At 39.5% G+C, this 21,734-nt stretch overlaps 1 protein-coding gene across 1 annotated transcript in view; it reads left to right on the forward strand.

Annotated features, from left to right (window-relative positions):
• Positions 1–21,734, forward strand: part of Col14a1 (collagen type XIV alpha 1 chain) — a 208,091-nt gene that overhangs the window by 108,857 nt on the left and 77,500 nt on the right. Inside the window, 7 exon segments of the mRNA XM_052747825.1 lie at positions 2,774–2,890; positions 10,718–10,864; positions 14,500–14,556; positions 18,167–18,306; positions 19,610–19,733; positions 20,008–20,151; positions 21,317–21,481. Of these exon segments, the coding sequence (XP_052603785.1) occupies positions 2,774–2,890; positions 10,718–10,864; positions 14,500–14,556; positions 18,167–18,306; positions 19,610–19,733; positions 20,008–20,151; positions 21,317–21,481 (894 nt within the window).

Genomic DNA, 21,734 nt, shown 5'->3' on the forward strand with positions numbered 1-21,734 from the left:
AGGGCTGTCCAGAGACCTAGTTGGCAAGCAGATGCCAGCAACTGCTTTTTCCAATCGGCTTGATGGTTGCAGATAGGATTTCCCTCTGGAAAATCTGTTGGCACTTTTCAAATTAGGTGAATTTTTCCAAGCAGCCTATATTCTGACATGGCCAATGCCAGCCAAAGCTGGGCCAAGGAGAAGTTTGCCTTTTCTCAAAGTATTGCCACTCACCACCCACACAATGATCTCTCCTCTCTGTCTCTGTCTCTGTCTCTGTCTCTGTCTCTGTCTCTGTCTCTGTCTCTCTCTCTCTCTCTCTCTCTCTCTCTCTCACACACACACACACACACACACACACACACACACCCCACCCCACATCATCTATTGAAAGTACATGTCATACCACTCTAAGGACTTCGCATAGTCTTTTATGGATTTTCAAGTTGGGATTTCTCATTGGCATCAGAACCCTAGACACATATGGAATTATGTAGGGCTTGCTTTCCAACTTTCAATAGATGTGTTCTGTTGTTCTGAAATTTGTTATATACTTCCACACCATCTGTTGTATGCATTTCTTTAGGTCAACTTATATTTTTAGATCCAAATACTTAAAAAAAACCCATATACCTGTGATACACACTATTGGTACTTTTTATACAGAGTGATTATACATCCCAGCACTCAGGAGGTAGGGGTAGGCAGATCTCTGGGAGTTCCAGGACAGCCACAGCTACATAATACAGGGATCCTGTCTCAAAAACAGAACAAAATTAAGCACCCATAAACACACACACACACACACACACACACACACACACACACACACACACACACACACCACACAAATGTGCTCTCTGTGTTGGAGTACTCTAGGATGCCTGTAGCTTCTGTCTCTCCCTTGACCATTGAGGCGGCACTGTTTTGGGTACTAGCACTGTCTCTCAGTACGTTCCCCCACTTTGCTGTGACAGTGACCCACAACCTCCCCCATTACCACACCCAAGTCCCGTGTGCACGTCACATCTTCAGCCTCTCTGTCTTCTGTTCACCCCCTCTGGTTCACCCTTATGTCTCTGCCACTTGTTGTGTCTCCAGAGTAACTTTTATTGCCAGCTTTTTTGTGTGCTTATTTCCCCCCTTCTGTAGTTCTTTTTTTCTTTTCCATTTCTCTTCATTAGTAAGTATGTTGAACATTCCAAACACATTTTTGAAAACAGAGAACATTAAATTATTTTATACTCCTATCCATTAAGTAAAATTTAAACAATTTTTGCTTGTTCTCTTTCTCCCAAGCAAAATACAACTACACACAATGGCAGATAATTCAGTTTTTAGCATGGTTGTTCTAATTCTTCTTGTTCTTTTCTTGTGTGGGGAAGGGGTATTTCAAATGACTTTAGGAAGTGAGACTTCTCTTGCTGCTCCAACAGATAGGAGTCATATAAGGATGTAAATTGTGCTTAGGTAAGATTATTTTACTATCTTAAAAACAATAATTATGAAGTATCTTTTTTATGAGTTAGCTAAGAGACAGGTGACATAAGAGAAAAATCATATGGAAGGAAGAGATCATTTGGGAAAACAAATGTGAATTTTTTGCTTTTGATTCTAAATGATAAACACCAAATGCTTACTTTTATATTATCCTGGAGAAATCTTTCCATGGCTTCCCCACATTATCTTCCTTGTAGACCAGCATTCTAAGATGAAAAGGAATTCAAGGGTGTTAAATTATTTGTTACATGTGCATATTCTACATTTGAAAGTTTCAAAAAAGTTCATTTTTATTCAATTTGTATTTTGTTTTATTTTTATTTTGATTGAACATTAATTACTGCACATATTTGTAGGGTATGTTGTGGATTTTTAATACTTGCATACATCACAAGATCCAATTGGGATCATTAGCATATGCCACCTTAAATGTTTATCCTTTCTTTCTTGGTGGGACTACTCAAAATCTGCTGTTCTTTTGATTCCCAAACCTGCAGTGCACTGGTAGATGCTATAGCAGCCCCACTGTGTGGCTAGCCCAACTGTGTGATGGGACTCTTGACTTCATTCCTCTCTCAGTGACTCAGAACAGCTAAGGAGCCTCTCTCTGTCATTTCCCAGCCTCCCTACTGTCCCCGGTGGCTGGTAGCAACCCTCTGTCTCTAATTCTATGAGGTCACAATGGCGCATCTATTGATATTTAAAATAATGAATCCTGTCATTTTCAAAAAAGCGTATGAGCCTAGAAGACATTGGGCCAATACTGGACACAAAAGGACCAATGTCACAAAACCGTCCACACAGTGCCTAGGCTTTGCAAAGCCACTTTTGATTGTGTAACAGGCCCATGTCTACCTGCTCTTCCTTTTGATTTAAGCCACGGCTGTTCTCATTCCCCTGTGAGTCCATCCTGTATTACTCTGGGTTATATGGTCATTGTGGAACAGGCAAAGGTACACCTCATAAAGGGGAAGCTTAGGTATCCCCCATTCCTTCAGGACCCGTTGCTCTTACCTTTTCCTATGAATATATGTGTCCTTTTCATTATGACTATCAGACACTCTGCTTCATAGGTCTTGTTTTGCACACATTTATTTAAATGATAAAATAATTATCTTCTCTTCTTCAGTTTTTTTTTTTTTTTGTGTGTGTGTGTGTGTGTGAGTTGATAAATTTCCCACTTCTGAGTCTGGTGCTCTGAATGAAAATTTTTATCATAAATGACTTCCAGAACTGGGTATCATGTGTGGCATTATCCGCAGTGTGACAAAGTTTTGTTTCTGTTTTGTTACAGTGTTCCTGGGTGTGACAGATCTCCAAGCCAATCAGGTTGAAACAACAAGCTTGTGTGCTCGGTGGCAAATACATCGCCATGCCACAGCCTATAGGATAGTTCTAGAATCCCTTCAGGGTAAGAACAATTTTGTGAAGTACTTGCATGCTTGGTTCTATGCAAAACATGGTGGACAAGTCAAATCAGGCCAGAGTCCTCTTTTGGAAGCTTCATGTTCAGGGCTCAGAGATGCAGCATGTGACATCAGACCAGTTGACTTTAATTCCTGAACTTTTCCCTCATCTGTTAACAAATATTACCATAGCATTAGTTTTTTTTGGGGGGGGCGGGTTGTGAGGTATAACCTGAAAAAAATGCATGTAGAAGCTCATCCATTGATGCTCTGCACCCAGCAAGCTCGTAAATGGTGTGAACTGCCATTGGTCATACATACATACATACATACATACATTCAAGTTTCATGCTGTTAGCATCTTGTTACCTGCTCCATGGTGACCAGCTTGAAATGGCATGTTTTCCTGAGCATTTCTTCATCTTAGTGGTAACTGGTGAACATATCCTAATTCAGGAGGAGGCCTCATGTATCAATATCAGCCTGAGCAAGTTGCAGAAATTTCTTCAGAACATCTATGATTTGAAACTTTGCTCTCAAATTTTAACACTAAAAACCTCTCCTTGTCCTCTTTAAAAACATCAAAGACAACAAGAAGCCAATCATTCCCAGGATCAGTGGTCATTTCAGTATCAGCATGGACACTATTTGGCAAATGAAATCAAAATGAGAATTACTATGATTAAGCTAATAGAAAAGTATAAAATCCTGGGGATTACATGAGACAATGGAAAAATCACAAATGAAAAGTTTTAGGTTCCAAACTTGAAACAAAAATTATTTAAAAATGTAACCTGTTTTTTTTTTTCTGAATAAGTGTTTTCCCCCATTTATTAAGATAAGAGAGAAAGAAACAGAAAGTTGAAGGAACCTTTGTTTTTCAGTTCATTCAAAATAAAATAAAATAAAAACATTCAAAATAAAGAAATATCACTTTTATCTCAATCCATAAGGTAGAAATGTGGCTTAATAGGCTGGTGGGACCATTTGGAAACATGTCTCCTGTAGATCATGAGCTGCAGTAGAAGGAACTTTCTAGAACAATTTTTTGGTCAGCTCCAGTCAAGATAGTGTCTCCATAGACTTATGCCACCGTGTCCTTGATGCTCTCGTGTAATAGAAGCCCGACATTGTCTTCTTATACAGGAGTGGTTTAAAATAGAATAAACAGTGAAGGCAAGGAAAACTTTGAAAAGAGTTACAAATTTTGCGGTTGTATGAAATATGAATTATGGATGCTTAAGCCAAAGGATATGAAAGATATGCGTGGAGAAACAGCTGCAGAATTTGAGTTATATTTCCTATCTCTTTATAATAACCATATTTAATATAGCAAGGTTGATATTTACTGGCATTTATTAGGTTTAAATAAAAGCTTAATAACTACCCTCCCAGACTGGCCCACAATAATCGTATCCTTTTGTGTAGCTTAAGAACTCACAAAGATAATGTGAGTTCTTGTAGGTAGTCATTATATTTTATAAAAAAAATACTTTATCATTTGGGTTGATGAAAATTAGCTTAATTACTGGAATTAATACCATTTAGAGGTAATTTTTGTTCAAGATTTTAGGACAATGTATTTGCAGAGAAGCACTGGGATTCTTTAGCAGAAGGTATGATTAGTGTGTATAACTATTGATCTGGTGACTTCTCGCTGAAGCTAGGGCCTTTGGTGGCCACAAAATGAGTCAGTTCCACACTCCCTCAGAATTATTTTCAGGCTGCCAGAAACCTTCCACACTGGATCACTCTAGCCGTCAGAATGTACAGAAGTGTTTCTTTACTTACCATCAATGTTTGTAGCTGAGGGATTTAGGAGCTGAATTAGCTCAGTTGCCTCTCATCCAATGGCATTTATCACACCAGATATCAATCAAGAGCTGCCAAAAAGATGTTTGGTGAGGTGAGTGTGGGGGTAGCTGGAGGGAATGCAAGTCTGATGTTTTAGCTGATAGAACTTAGTTCAAAGAATTGGGTTTCTTCTTTGGAGGGGGAGAGAATAGGGTGGAGCATCTTCATCTTACAGAGAAATGTTGCCCTGGCTCATTGTCTGTGAAGGACTTGTGGGAAGATGCCCTTCATTCCAGAGGGAGAATAAATCCCAGGTTTTGACCATGTAACATATTTTATTGGCTACATATATTGCCTCTGCAGAACTTTCTCTCGCTCTGCCCCAGTCAGAGGAGCTAGCAGGGAGAAATGGGGCCGATACCTCCTGTGGTAGGCCCACTTACTGCTGAACGCCTCAGTCACGTTTCTAGGGTTGCGTGAGTAAATATTATTTTTGCCCTCATATATTCCCCATGGTGTGATCATGTACACCTTTATTCTGATGTGACATCAGTAGAGATGTCTCTGCTGGGACCTCAGATTCTTGTCAGCTTTCTTCTCCAAGCTTCAGTTTCTCAAAAATCACCTCATTTGAAATTATTAACTGTGACAGTTACCCACACATTCCCAAGGATCTGTAAGCAAACTTACAGGCTGGACCATTCAAACGTGTTTATTACATTTACAGAAACCTAAATAAAGGGAGTTAAGCAAAGGATCCGTTCACAGGCTTATACATTGAGAGACTTGGACGAGTTTAGCTTCAGGCACATCTGGATCAGGTGTTTGAACCGTATCCTTGAGCTGGAGTCTTGCTCCCTCCGACTCTGCTTTTCATTCTCAACCAGGCTCTGTGAGTGGGCTCCAGTCACATCCACTGTGACATCCTTGCAGTTTCTAGCTTCACAGGCTTGGTGAAAAGAGAAATTTCTTTCTCAATATTTCCAACAGAAGTCCAGAAACTGAGTCATACTGGTCTGGTGTGATCACATGCCCCTAAATCTGTCATTGAGTGCACAGGGATGAAATAAACAGACTGGTTGGCCCTGGTTGCTTTCCCTGACTGTGTCTGGTGGCAATGGCCAGGAGTCGCAGGGTGGTATTTAATGCTGTCCAGATTATAAGTATGAAGAGGGGGAGGGATGGATCCAGAGAAGGAAGGATGCCATTCAAGGCTGGCAAACACAATACATCTGCTTGGGTAAACATTATGTCATTTTTATGGTTAGGAGGGGGAAAAAGATCACCAGAAGGACAAGGCCCCTCCGGGAAAACACTGAAAGAAAAGTTGCCAGTTATCCATTTGCCAAATTCAGGAATAGGCTTTGGTTAATTCTGGCATAGATGGAAGTGAGAAACTTTCAGTTGGTAACTCAGACCCCTGTGAGAGCCCCATTACATTCACTGTTGCTCTCCTTTTCTATTTGTTTACAAGTTGTCATGGCAGCTAAGGTTAGATACACCATTTCTCTTTGAGTTCCAGCCACAGAGGCCCCAATGCTGTGTCTTCTCGCTAATTTGTATAACTTGGTGAATTCCTACAGACTGCTTAGGAAAGAGTTCAGAGGGCAGATCCCCTCTTTTCTCCCTTTAGGTGCTCAGATGCCAACTGCGTGGGAGTATCTGCTATCTGGGATAGAGGATGGCAGAGTATTGGAGTATCTACCTTACCAAAGGCCAAGGTTCCAAAGAAATGTGCACAGAACCTACTTCAAAATCAAATTGTCTAATGCAGAGGCACGGTGATTGGAGGTCAGGTATTTGAGAGACCCAGGAAAAGGAAGTATTCATGTCATAAAATTCTCACATGGTCCTTGTCCCAGTCCTTAGTAGCCTCTGCATATAGCTCTCAGTAGCCACTCAAGACATTTTGGGTGTGGGGTTGGGGAGTCAAGGTGGTGATGTCATTACCAACGTGATAACAATCCAGAGAATTTAGATTACCTTGCTTCTTAGAAATAAATATACAAAACCTGAACATCGTATCCTGTTCCAAAAAGTAAACCAAATTAACTTTCTACTTTGGGCAGAAGGATCGAGAGGATTAGTCATCCTCCGATCGGTTTAGATTTTGTTTTCCTTTAAGACACAGCCATTAGGCTTGAATGGCACATGCCAAAAGCGATATGTGTACACCCCAACTCATGGAACCCCTCTTTGTTAGTGTTGGGAGTCAAACTAATACTGTTTGCCATTAATTTTAATGTGCCCATTCTAATTTTCCAAGAGTTTATAGATTTATTATTTTTTGCGGTAAAGTCCATTAATATTCTATTTTCAAGGGTCTTTAAACTACACAGATATCCATGATAAATAGGAAATGGCAGAAATAGAGCATTTCTAGAGATGATTCCCTGGAGAATCCATGGAAAACTTTTGTGGTCATAGATCTTTATGCTCCATGAATAAGATTCAGGAACTGCTTGTATTAGGGGCAGCTTACAGAGACCTCCAGGCAGTTGCGAAGGATGCTAGGAGCTCAGAAAGAAATAGGTATTGGGGGTTTCTGAACCTTGGAACCACAGAGCGAGCTTGGAAATTAGCAAAGCCAAGCACTGGGTTTCCTAAGTCTGTTTCATTCACAGTGAAACATAATCCTATAAAATGTAACGATTTTTAAATTTAGTGTTATTATCACAGAGGGAGGCCATGTGGAGGTCAGAGGGCAGCTTTTGGAATTGGTTCTCTCTTTCCACGTCTACATGAGTACTAGGGATCAAACTCAGGTCAGCCGGTGTGCTGGGCCAGCATCTTCCAGCTGAGCCATCTTGCTGGCTCAGTAACCATGCTTTTTACTTCATCATTACATGTGATATATGAGAAATAACTAAGGTAGGCAGTATTTAATTGTGAACAAATATATTCGGCTTTCTTTCTTGTAGTGCTGAGGATCAACCCCAGGCCTCATTCATGCTAGAGAAGCCCTGAGCTATACTCTCAGGACAGTGCAAGTATATTAATAAATATTACTTTATAAAGTTCACTTCTGAAATTATTTAATATTCACAATATACAAAAATGAATTTCCAAAGTCATTTACCAAATGACTTTAATTTCCAGTCAAGATTTGTCCATAGCCAAAATTCAAAATAATGTTCATTATGATAAATAAATATTGATACAGATTAAAATATAAGATCAAAGTTTATCTAGATGACATACGTTCTAAAAGACAAAAGTTCTCTGATGTTTTGACTTAATAATTAATTCATCAAAATAGATAGATTTTGAACATATATTTTGTATATATTCTTTTAAAAAATAAACTTCTAAAGTGATATATTTGGAGAAGTAGATGGCTCTTATTAACCATTAAACAAAATATGTAGTAAATTGAATCCATGAAGCCTTTGACAGTAGTTTCTAAATTCCTAGCAATAAGCAGTTGTAAGACTTTGATTAAGCAAATGCAATTTTGAGTTGGAGAGATGGCTCAGCAGTTAAGAGCACTTGCTGCTCTTGCAGAGGACCTGAGCTAGTTCCCAGAACATTTGTGAGCATGGCTCACAACTTCTTATCACTCTAGCTCTAAAGGGCTTCAACACCTTCTTCTGGCCTCTTCAAGCACCCACACACACATGACATACTCTCCCACAGACATACACACATACACATAAATAAAAAAAAATCTTTAGGAAAAAACAAAGACACGATTTATGGAATGGAATCTAGAATTAATCCTAAGGGAAGTTTTGAAAGCTACATTTTATTTGTGTATTTGGTGGCAGAGGAGTGGGGAGGTGGGACACATGCATGCCACAGCAAGTGTGGAGGACCATTGTGGGAGCTGACTCTACTCTTCTACCATGTGGATTCCAAGGGTCAAACTCAAGTCCTTGGACTTGGTGGTAAATACCTTAACCCACTGAGCCATTGTGCTGGTCCCTAGAGGGGAATTTTAATAATTGTTGTTTTTTAGGTAATAGTGATTCTTCCTTCCAGTCTGTTATCCATTATGGCAAAAAGTGAATATTATGACTAATTCTGAAACTTTTCAGTAATTTAAAACCAACAAAAGCCAGCATGGAATTATTAGGATCCTTTACCTGGTCTCTAGTTAGTGAGCACTACACAACTCTCAAATTGTTCATTTTGAAGAATGGAGTCTTTAATTTACATTGTTTTATGATGTAGTAGTGGATCGTAGAGTGACTCCTTCTGAGACCCAAATTTAGAGTTTCAATTCAAATTTCAGTTCTATGGCTGAGCCAGGGACTATAGTAACTGGTCAATGTTTCTGGCCTCCATTTCTTGTCTTTAGATTGACAATAATTACAAGTGGTATAAGAATAGAGTGGACTAAATATACATAAAAATTTTTATGCTAGTTCTTGGCACATGGTAAACATTTCATTCAAATTTTTGACCATTATCATTTGTAATGGTGGTCATCACTGAAGAAAAAACATGGAACCTGGAATAAAATAGGCTGTCAATAAATGATACAGCTGATTAATCCAACTCCTCTGGTTCTGGACCTCAGGGCCAGCATTAATTCTTCCAGAGAAGTATAGCAATTTTACTGTGGATATGGGCAAAGAGAAGGGGACCAACAGTTACTCTTCCACTATTCTTTATGCCTTCAACATGGTGAAGACAGATATGATGATGTGCAGCTGGTGTATGCAACACAACTCTTTGGTAGAATAGAATGGGCCTGATTACCAATGACTGGGAGACAATACTCCTGGCTCTGTGGCCTTAAACCACTTAAATGCCATGTCCATGTTGAAAGAATAGAAAGGGGTTCATAGTGCAGTCAGGGAGTTTAGGAGGGCACATTAAGCTTGCTGAGTCTTCTTCATGATAGACATGACAAGCTAGACATGGCGTGACATGATAGACATGACACAGGTGTCAGCTAAAAATCACGACTGGAGATGGGGGATGTTGCTTGGGGATAGAATGCTCCCCTAGTCTGCACAAGGCCCAGGGTTCAATCCCTAGCACCCAATAAAAGTGTGCATGGTTGCACACATCTGTTATCAGGATCAGAAATTCAAGGTTGCTTTTAGCTACATAATGAGTTCAAGATCAAACTAAGCTTGGGGTATGGGTAGGGGGTAATGAGAGAGGAAGAAGAGAAGTCTTCAGTGGGATAAAGGGGGAAAAAGAGGGTGATAAAATATGTGTGACATGAAAGCAAAGGGGGGGGGATCTATTTGAGGAGACAAAGGGGACCACAAGGAGAACAGGGAAGGACAGTAGGGAAGGGGAATGATTTAAAACAAAGTATAATCACACATATTCATGAAAATGCTGCGATGAAACCCATCATTTAAATACTAATTGAAAAAGTATGAGTGACAGAGAAGAAACTAGGCTCTCTGGAACTCCTACATTATTCTGGTAATTCCCCAAACTTTTGTGCGTGCTTTTTTTGAGAACAAATTCCAATTACAGTGTCTTATATGATGCTAAATTGCAAGGAGTTAAAGATCTGTCCTTCTATGTCATTTTGTGACCATGTGACTATGTTCTGGTGAATCAAGCTGAATAAAAGGAAGTTTAGTGCAACAAATGGGCTAAGATGCATGCATAAAATTATGTGCAGCAATAGTTCTTCATTTATTAAAGGCTTGACGTTGGCAATTTTAAAAATAATAAGCCTTATTTTGTCCATACTAAATGTAATGTTTAACAGGAAAAAAATTCAGTGGATATATAAAACCTTTTTTTTTCTTTTCAGTTTTTTTTTAAGACAGGGTTTCTTTGTTTAGCTTTTTGGAGTCTGTCCTGAAACTCGCTCTGTAGACCAGAACTCACAGAGATCCATCTGCCTCTGCCTCTCCAATGCTGGGATTAAGGGTGTGTGCCACCACTGCCCAGCTGGATATATAAAATCTTTACCTGGAGATACAATACTACCAATGAACATGAATGCTGGGGTTGAATGATAAAAGACAATTCCTATTACGCATTTTAGAAACTAATAATTGAAATAATGACTGTTTCTTTTTTAGCCATTATATGTATGTTTTGTTTTGTTTTAATTGTAGATACACAAACACAAGAATCCACCTTAGGAGGAGGTGTAAACAGGCATTGCTTCTATGGACTTCAGCCAGATTCCGAATATAAAATCAGTGTTTACACAAAGCTCCAGGAGATTGAGGGACCAAGTGTGAGCATCCTGCAAAGAACACGTAAGTCAAATGTCTTCTGCTGATCCCCCTCATTAGGAGCGAATAGCGTATTGATAAGGCTCCACATCTTTGCTCTGTTTAGAAAAGTAATAGCTACTGCTGCCCAGGAGTATGGGCAATTCCCCTTTCTTTCTTTTATTACCCCAAAGTCTTTGCAATGCCCCTATACCGTCATCAGTATGTTTTTATTTCCATTCTCTATACATTGCACAAGAGACCACAAGGCCATCTGATGGCAAAAGGCTTGAAACAATGATTTACATTATGATCCAAATGCATAAGAAGCATTCATGGTATGTGGTGTGTGAAATTGAATTTGAGGACAATACCATCTTACCACAGCGATGAGGCTATGCTCAAAGCCAACATGTTCCAACTGGGTGACCCTGGAGTCATTGCCTCTTTAAGAGGCCCTTGTGCTCTTTTTCAACTTGGAACCCAGATTTGATGCATGGAATGGAAAAGCAAAGTATAAAATTAAAACAAAGCACTTTTTGCATGTTCTGAAGAATGGAGGGTATCAGCTTCTTGGGATGGCCTTTAATCTGAAGTTCTGACCTGCAGGCCACAGCTGTTAAGATGGATAAAATAGATTTAATAGTAACGGGCTGGGAGCAGTGGTGTTTGTATGCCTAACTGAATATCCTTAATTTAAATTCAAATTCCTGAGGATGAGCATCTGAACAGGTGATGGGCGATAGGCTTTCCTTCCTTTTTTGCATGGCATTTAGAAGGAACTCCCACCTTGTATAGATCTTCCAGCCTCCAGGACCATGGAGAAAGAAATCACAATCAGCACATTCCCTGAAAACACATTGGGTGAGCTGATGTGAAATAGCTCATGCTTTTAATTGCAGCACTCAGGAGGAAGAGGCAGGGGGATCTCAGTGAGTTCCAGGCTGTCCAGTGCGACACAATGAGATGCTTTCAAAAAAAAGTTGGTTAAAATATAATAAGTAGAATCATCTAAAATTTTTATATAGAAAATTTATTTCACAATAAATATATTTAACATTTTATACATGTGTTTTGACATATAATTTATGTATCATAAAACCTAATAGTCATTTTATGTGGCAACTCAGTTATTGTCAGTACATTTGAAGAATCATATAGACATCACTACCATTCCATCTTAAAGCATTTCCATCAACTCAAAGAAATCTTATCCATCTCTCTCCCATTTCTGTCTGTATGTAAGTCCTTTATTTTTCATTTTCCTTTCGTGGACACTTCATATGAATAAAAACATATAACATACAATACTCTGTATATGTCACATTTTGATTAGCATGTCTTTGAAATTTACCAAGGCCATAAAATGTATCCAGTGTTTATTTCTCTTATTGTTGATTATAATTCTGTTTTATGGATATGTATCATATAATTTTTGAAGTTCACAGGTCTTGGAGTCAAGCATGTATTATTGGATCTCTGTGAGGCCACTTTCTACTATCATAGTCTTGGGCTGCTCAACGCCTCTGAGATTCTTTTTGCTCTTCAGTAGAACTAACTATCTCTTTTCTTACCACCAATGTTGACAGGAGAGATTCAACATCTTTGAGCATCTGTTGAGCTTTTCAACTTATGTTTTATTGGACACATACTTTCATCTTCTCCCTTATTTTCTTGGGAGTCACAACCTATAGCCAAAGAACTAGATCTCACTAACATGTATTTTCTCTAGACCTTTACTTTGAAAGAAATTAAAATGTATTTTGAACACTTTGGACATCTTTCAAATACAGTCCATGTACCCTCCTGGTGCCAATCTGCTGGAAGCTGTTAATTGCTATGCTCTCAGGTTTATAGGCTAAGTTCTTTCTTCACACTCAGTGTTTGACTGTTAAAAACAATTGAGCCTGGGACCTCTGGTCTATTTTAGTATCCCCTAACCTTAATCTCAACAACTGTTAGCTACCATCTCAGGGTTAATTCCAATTGGGATCTCTTAGTTTGATGTAAATATTTCCCTGATGTGGAAGACATCTGTCTTCTTGTAGCTTCCTTCCATTGGCTTGAATTCAACTTTCTGAAGCAATGCAGATCAGGACTGTTTGTCAGCTCTGGGGCAGCCCCTCATATGGTTGAAGATAGGGACCATCTGTGTGCCACGTAAAGAGGATAAACACGTGGCACCAGCGTGTGTGCTCTTGATACCCAAGAGATTCTTTGGCCAGATGTTCTGCTCAAACAAACTGCCCCTTGATTTGACTCTGAGTGTATTGATGAAACTGAGGATATGTCTCAATCTTCTGTTAAAGAAAATGCTTAACAGTAAAGATGACCCATTACTCCCAAGTTATTTAAAGTTCATAAGCCAGGCTTTGGAAGCATTTTTAGTGATCTAATGAAAATTTTGCAATCATAGTTTTAGTATTAAAAACTCTCCCTTTCTCTTCTCTCTCTCCTTTTTAATTTTAGAATTCTCAAATAAGCAACAAAAACCTTAAAAGAAAAAAACAACAGTGATTCATGTATCCACAACAGAACAGCAGCAATGTACAAAGTGTCTCTTCCCTCATGCTTTCTTCCAGAAAGACATATTTCTACCATTGTGGTTTCTTCAACAAAAAGCTTTTTATTTTACGCACAAATGGGATCCTGCCATGGTGTTCCATGACTTGCTTTGTTTCACATAATTAGTTCATGGACATTTTTTTCTTTATCAGTAATATACAGTTACCTCATTCTTTCATACTGACTCATGCCACCTAGATCATTTAATTTCATTGAATCCCAGATTAGAAGAGACTACAAAAATTCATCTCTTCTAATGAAGGAATTCTCTTTATAACATCTGTCAGAGCTTGAACTCTTCCAGCTGCTGGCTGCTTGAAGCTGGACTTCCCCTTTGTGAATGGCCATTATGAGTAGAGGGACTTCCCAAATATTAAACTGGGATGGTCAGATTTTTCTGTTTTTTTTTTTTCCCCTAAGTCTTCAGTGTCAAGTCTTAATAAAAATGAAAAATAAAATATTACTTTATCTTTACCTAATGATACTGCAGCTCCTTGGTGCTTTACCATGTGAGTTGGCATAAGAATCACTCCTCTTTCTAACTTTCCCCGGGTCATCTTCATGGCAGGTTGAAAGTATCTGAACGCACTAAGTTTTTATTCTTGCTCCTCAGAACCGAAAGACTTTTTCCAGATGCACACTGAACAGAATAGACAGTGAATCACATTTCATTCGCAACTGGTATCCTTAGGGACACAGGGTGGGAAGGGTTAGAAGTGCCAGGGACCAAGGATTGATGGTCAGTACTTAGGCAGAATGGAAATGAAGTTCACTGTGTATGTGAAAACAGCCAGAACCTACATCTCAAAAGAAGGCTGGGCTTTCTGCCTTAAATCAACATCAGAACCACTTTGTAGTTGGCAGTTTGATTACGCGGACTCCTGCTGGGCAGACTGAATGGGGGCAGAATGGCATTTCAAGCCTTTGGTGTGCAATGAAAGGATGGATAAAACCACTTTTCACAGGCGGCGGCTAGTTTATAGCAGTCATTAAATTCTCAAAGAAGTCAGTTATCAACATCCTTGATAACCTTGAATAAAGATTTACTATATTGCTTCCCTCTGTTCCCTACAATGAGATCACTAATGGGGACTCTTTGTCCTTTTCCTTCCCAGAACCACCTCCCACGGAACCACCGACATTCCCTCCAACCATTCCACCAGCAAAGGAAGGTAAGAGAACAGTGAGGACAGTGTGAGTCTGCAGTCAAGATTTCTATTGCTTTTGTTTGTTCATTCAGTGAAAACCAGAGTGGCTGCTGGAGAGACGGCTCAGCAGGAAAGAGCACTAACTGCTTTTGCAGAGGACCTGAGTTGAGTTCCCAGCACCTCCATCAAGCAGCTCATAACCCTGTAACTCCAGTGATCCAAAGCCCCTGACTTTCTTGGGTATTGCACTTACATATGCAAACTCATATGTACAAATACACATCATTAAAAGAATAATAAAAATAAAAATTTTAGAAAAAAACCAAGGTATTAATACAAAATATTTATTGCCCCTACATAGTATAAGTGAAAAGCTAGTATATAATTTTGAATTCAAGGGGAATGGTCTCCAATTTTCCCCCTAAATGCCTCTGCAGGTTCTATTCTCATCTCAACACTTGGAGCTGCCAAGGTAATTATTAGAGGTTAAGCCTCTAAACAATGTAGTACTCATTAATTTTTCATCCCATTAACAAGCGTTTGTTACCTCTACTAGTAATTTTCAAAGTTCTTATGTGTGGTGGTATTGTGTTCCCCAAAATATTGTGTACCCTAATAAACTTATCTGGGGTCAGAGAACAGAAAAGCCACTAGATACTTAGGATAGGCAGTGGTAGCAAACGCCTTTAATCCTAGCATTCCAGAGGCAGAAATCCATCTGTTCAAGGATACAGCCAAGCATGGTGACTCACACCTTTAATCCCAGGGAGTGATGGTAGAAATCAGAAAGGTATATAAGGCATGAGGACCAGATACTAGAAGCATTTGGCTGGTTAAGCTTTCAGACTTCTAGCAGCAGTTCAGCTGAGATTCATTTGGATAAGGACTCAGAGGCTTCCAGTCTGAGGAAACAGGATCAGCTGAGGAACTGGTGGGGTGAGGTTAGCTGTGGCCGGTTCTGCTTCTCTGATCTTCCAGCATTCACCCCAATAAGTGGCCTCAGGTTTGATTTTATTAATAAGAACTTTTAAGATTCCTGCTACACTTATGTTAGGCACAAGGAATGCCATAATAGTACCCAACTGCTGCCGTTTGCTTACTTTCAGTATTATAAGAGAAATACGTACTAATGCAGATAGTAATGTCACTGGTAGGAGTGATAAAAGAGAAATTGGGTTATGATAGCCCAGGAGTAAGAATAATCAATGCCGCAGTTGATTAGTGACTGATAAACAGGGGAAATTTCATCTATAACTGAACCAGCTTGAGAGAGAAATAACAGAATAAATAATGCTCAGTGTCATAGAGTGATGTAAGTCCATCATGTGTTTTGGGGAACCATCAATGCTTTAATGAGACACACAGAAGAGAGTAAAGAGAGTGATGAAGGGAATTGTGTGCCAACATCAAGGATTTGTCCTTCAAAAATATGGTGCACAAGAAGTTCCCTTAAGGTGAGGATGACCTAATAAAATCTCTGCTTAGGAAAGATAACTCTGGGCCAGGGAGACGGCTCAGTTGGTAAAGTTCTCACTGCACAAGCATGGAAGACCTGAGTTCACACCCTACCATCAACATAAACGTTGGGTAAGATATATGTAACCTTGGGCAGATTATTGGAGCTTATGGCCCAGGCAGTCTAGCAAAAATGGCAAGCTCAAGTTCCAGATTCAGTGAGATACCCTGTGGGAAAAACACCTGGCATCAACCTTAGGCCTCCATTATGCATGCATGCACATATACACACATGAACACATGTACACACAAATGTTACGGTTCATAGTATTCACAGCTGGGTAAAAATGTGGGTGGTTTTCCCCGGATGCAGCCTACATAGTGTCTTCTGGATCTATGAAAGCTAGCCAGCAGGAAGGAAGCTTCCTGGCAGTACAGATATGATTTCTCCATAACCTGTGGCAAAGTGTGTGGTGTCCTTAGCAACAGGGTCTTACCATCTAGTTCTGGAGGGCAGCCGAGAGCAATAGGAATACCCTGTATTGTTTTGGAAATGTCTAGGACACCCTTGACCAGCAACCTTGAGGAGAGGTATTCCACATCTGGAATTTGGCTTTTTATTTGAAAACCTAGAATATAGGGTTTTTTTTCAATTATCAAAGTTATACTGGATACTTATTAGACAAGTATTTAAAATTAGAAAAAAAGGCTTAAAGAAGAAAATTAAAAACACAATTTTATATCCTAAATGTAATTTTTTCATGCATGTTGATGAATTTTCTTTTATTCTAAGCAAATGTTTCATTAGTAAAATTTAAAATACATTTTGAAGATGAAACTTAATGTTTGTTTCATCTTTCTTTTTAAACAGAGGACATGACTTCCTTTCTTGTTTATCATTAGGAGGCTTATTATAATCTTTTTCAACTCTACAGTCAGACTATGAATCTATGAAATTGTGCAAGTCACAGAGTTCACAAAAGCAAGCTTGCCAGATCCCCACTGTCCCCGAGTGTAAACCCACTTGAAGACGATTTGTCTTACCTTATAGGCAGCTGACAGGAGTGAAGTTACTATAACAGTAACCAGGCTGTTGTTTCTAAGGGAGAAATGCCGATTATCTCCTAGAGTGCTTGTATGAGACCGAACTAAGATGAAAAAATTGAGATTACTGAAGAACAAATTATGCGCATCATCATAAAACACAGTTAATCTCAATGATCCACATTAACAGAGGGTTGCATCCTGAGAAACAGCTTAGAGGACTTTGAAAGGGGGCTTTCACTGGAGAAGGGCCTTTTGGTTATATTATTGTGTGGGCTTTTTATTATGTTGGTATCCATAGTAACTACTGTTGATGGCTTCCTTCTAGTATTATTGTACTTTTTTGGGGTCCCTGTGTCAGTGGATGGTAAAAGGAGATAGGAAGAATTTTTGAGCAATGCAGTAATTAAAGTTTGCTTCTGTTTATTCCCAACGAATTGTAGATTTTTTTTTTAAAGACAGAGTCTCATGTAGCTTAGGCTGGCATCAAACTTGTCATTAGCCAAGAATGACCACGAACCTGTGAACCTCCTGCTCTACTTTGTCAATGCCAGGTATACAGGCATGGGTCACCTTCTCAGTTTTATGCCATGCTAGGGATCAAACTGAGCTCAAAGGTTTTGAGCATTCTGGGTGGGCACTCTGGCTCTGGCACCATATCCCCAACCCAAATTGTAGTTCATCTGATTCCATCATATCACACGTCTTCCTCCCGAGCTCGACTCCTCTGCTATTACTTCAGACTCACCAAGCAGATGACTGGGTGCACAGTGTGACTGCATAGACTTCTTCCCTGTCGGTAGCCATTAGACAGTGCCTGCTGTTTGCTTCTGACTCTACATCACATTCACCTCCATTTCTCCTATTCCTCATTTTCATTCTCTGTGGTGATTGTTGGATTTATTCTCCTCCCTATTCTCACATGTTCAGTAGAAGCTTTTCAGTCATCAATGGGCATGAAAGGGAAATAGTGGTGGTAAAGTTTTAGGAGCGTGGATGGTGATTCTTAATAGTTGAAGCTTTTTCTTTGGGAAAGAGCTTTAGTTACCAGAAGGCATCTGCTACCTGTCTTCTGGCTTGATAAAAATGTTATTTTCCTCTTACCTCTGACTCCAAATGTATTCTTTGTCTTCAGTATGTAAAGCTGCCAAGGCAGACCTAGTATTCATGGTGGATGGATCCTGGAGTATTGGAGATGACAATTTCAATAAGATCATCAATTTTCTGTATAGCACTGTGGGAGCCCTGGACAAGATTGGTGCAGATGGAACTCAGGTAAGGTTAACCAGCCAATCATTACATTATCCTATCAGGTAAGGCTAACCAGTCAATCATTACACTATACTATCAGGTAAAGTTAACCAGCCAATCATTACACTATCCTATCGGGTAAGGTAAACAAGCCAATCATTACACTATACTATGCATCCAGGAATTATTTCTTAGTCTCTTACTGTTTCCACTTGTCAGGGAATGTAATCAAAGAAATGCGATGAAGGAATGCTAATCCTTATAGGCATGTCCAGCCTGTTGCTAATGGATATATGCATCCAGGATTGCTATGATATTGCAAATGATAGCCTCATACTGTAACTTCAAAAGGTTGGACATCACTGCAAAAGCTATTGAGATTAGCAAATTAAAGATAGTACAAAGGACATTAGGGAGTATTTATTTTATATTAAGGCAGAGTATTTCCTTTACACATACTGTTGTCCCTGCCCTAAAGTACATGGAAGTCTTGAAAATCAGAGGCCAGGCCATGGTCACACATTTCTTTTTATTTTTTCCCTTTTCATTTTTCAAGACAGGGTTCCTCTGTGTAGCCTTGGCTGTTCTGGAACTCCCTCTGCATACCAGGTCAACCTCAAACTCACAGAGATCCACCTGCATCTGCCTCCCAAGTGCTGGGATTTAAGGTGTGCACCACCACTGGCTGGCGGTCACACATTTCTGAGGATCATGCAGAATATGAAACTATTTCATTCATCCAACAGATATCCATAGTTCATTGTTCCAAAAAAATAAAGCAGTCAACTGAAAACTGTCCCATAGTGTCACAGGAATAGAAGTAAATTGTAGGAAATTAAGGTAGAAAGATTTGGGCAGCAATGAACGAGATCACAGATTTTGAAATAGAATGTACTTGGCTTCAGCTGTTTGCCTTTGATCTTGACCCTATTACTTGATTTCATGTATCTCAGTTTCCTCCTTTGTACAGTGGGTGGAATCATAGTGGCTACTTTCTATTTGTGTCATAGGAAGCTCTTATAGAGAATACAACCCTGACTCTGTGGCACATCCATTTACCAGATTTAGGTCAACTTTTACTTGTTAAATGAAGTGGCAAAAGTATTTTAACCATTAGAAAGAATTTTTAAAAATCCTACTTCTTAATATGTATCTAGAACTTGAAACTTGGTTTGCCTTCAAATCTGATAGGTAACCTTTACGAAAATTTAATGTGAGGATTGGGTTAAGGAAGAAATGTAAATGATGGGTGATACTGTGCTACTGTGTTGTGTTTTCTGTGGAAAGTCCCTACCTGTGTAAAAGTGGATGTACCCTCTCTCTCCAGGTGGCGATGGTCCAGTTCACTGATGACCCCAGAACAGAATTCAAACTCGATGCTTACAAAACCAAGGAGACACTTCTTGATGCAATCAGACACATTTCCTACAAAGGAGGAAATACTAAAACAGGTAAGACCTAAACAGACAAATGATGCCCAGTGAAAGCTCACTGGAATCATTAGAAACTTCAGGATGACTTTTGTTATGTGACTTGTTGGTTTGTTTTGGTGCTGTGTATGGAATCCAGGGCCTTACATGTCCTCACTGGTATTTTCCCCTTGTGTGGCTGCCTCAGCTCTCAGGGCACAATAATTTTTCACTGATGTAACATCTCTGTCCTGCCCTTTGCTGTCTGTGAAAGCATGCGGAGGAGTGAAATGGAACTGTTGATTCTCTGTTTCAGGGAAAGCTATCAAGCACGTTCGAGATACCTTATTCACTGTAGAGTCAGGCACGAGGAGAGGCATCCCGAAAGTTATCGTGGTTATAACTGATGGGAGATCACAAGATGACGTCAACAAAATCTCCAGGGAGATGCAGGCCGATGGTAAGGTTCCCTTATGTGCACCATCATGGCTACTGAGAACAATGTTGGCACCAAGCCAATCAGCTTAATTAAATATCCCCCAGTGGATAATATGGGCTTTAAAAATCGCATACACTTATAATTCTGTAATTAGATGCTTTTATTAGAGACAAATATATGATTTGTTACAGCAGGGTTTCCTGTCTAAGGAACACCAGCAATGATTTACAATACTACTGAGAGGACCACTCTATAGGGTTAGGGAGAGGAAGGAGCTCATTATAGAAACTTCCCTGTCTTCTGATCTATAAAATAAAGGTTCTCTCGGGATGGCTGTGAAGATTCAGCTATATGAAATATGTATGATGATTTGTGTGACATCATCTAGACTCACCTGGAAAGGAAGTCTCAATGAGAGAATATAGAGATCAGGTTGGCACATGGGCATGCCTGTGAGGGGTTTTCTTAGTTAGATTAATGGAGGTGGGAAGGCCCATGCTGCATATGGGTGATGCCATTTCATGGGCTGAGCCCTGATCTGAAAGAGGAGAGGGTGAACTGAGCATTAGCTTGTGTGTGTTCTTTACTCTCCATTCCTGATGATGGATGCTATGTGACCAGTTGCCTCAAGTCCCTGCTGCTGTGACATCCCTGCTGGGATGGACTGTGACCTGGAACTGTGAGCCAAAGCAAACCCCTTCTCCCTGAAGTTGCTTTTGTCAGGGTGTTTTGCCATAGGAAAGAAACTAAGATGACATGCTTAGCATGTTTTTACATGGTGACCCAGTTTAGGCTGCTAAGCCTTAAGTTGTGCTTCAGAAGGGGGGAAAAGAAACCATTACTATTTAAATAGTACCTCATGCCACAGATGTCAAAGTAACTGTTAAGAATATGCAACTGTGAATATGTTACTCAAATGAGAAACATTTCTGGCTTATGCACCAACTGGGGCTTTAGTTTTGCTGAGTCTATTTTAAAATGGAAAATTTCTTCAGGGTATGATGGAGTAATTCTCACATAATGTAATATGCACATGAGGAATTCTGATGAATGGTAAGAAATGAATTAGCCAATCCTACTGGGCTTCCTAAATGAGTACATTTTAAACATCTGGGCATTCAGCATCTTGCATTGTTTGTATTTTGTGAAGCTTAAGTAATTGAACACCTGCTGTGTGTCATCATAGGATACAACATCTTTGCCATTGGTGTGGCCGACGCCGATTACTCAGAGTTGGTTCGGATCGGCAGCAAACCCAGCTCACGTCACGTCTTCTTTGTGGATGACTTCGATGCCTTCAAGAAAATTGAGGATGAACTGATTACTTTTGTCTGCGAAACCGCATCAGCAAGTTAGTTCTTCAGAAATTGCATTCCTGAGCATTGTTTAAAACCTGAAATATCGAATACTGGTTAAGTACAGAGTCCCATCTAGAACTGAGAAAGAACTGTTGATTCCCATGGGGTATTTATCGTGCAGGTGTTAAGTCCTATGGTTTTGTGCATATGAGGTAAACGTCTTCTCTGTTTAAGTTGATGAAGATGGTCCCAAGTTGATGACAATTTGTATTAAACACAGGAATGTGAGACAGGATGATGGCACCA

Source organism: Peromyscus californicus, unplaced genomic scaffold (assembly GCF_007827085.1).
Source record: "Peromyscus californicus insignis strain IS unplaced genomic scaffold, ASM782708v3 Scaffold_20__1_contigs__length_68692818, whole genome shotgun sequence".
Taxonomy (NCBI): domain Eukaryota; kingdom Metazoa; phylum Chordata; class Mammalia; order Rodentia; family Cricetidae; genus Peromyscus; species Peromyscus californicus.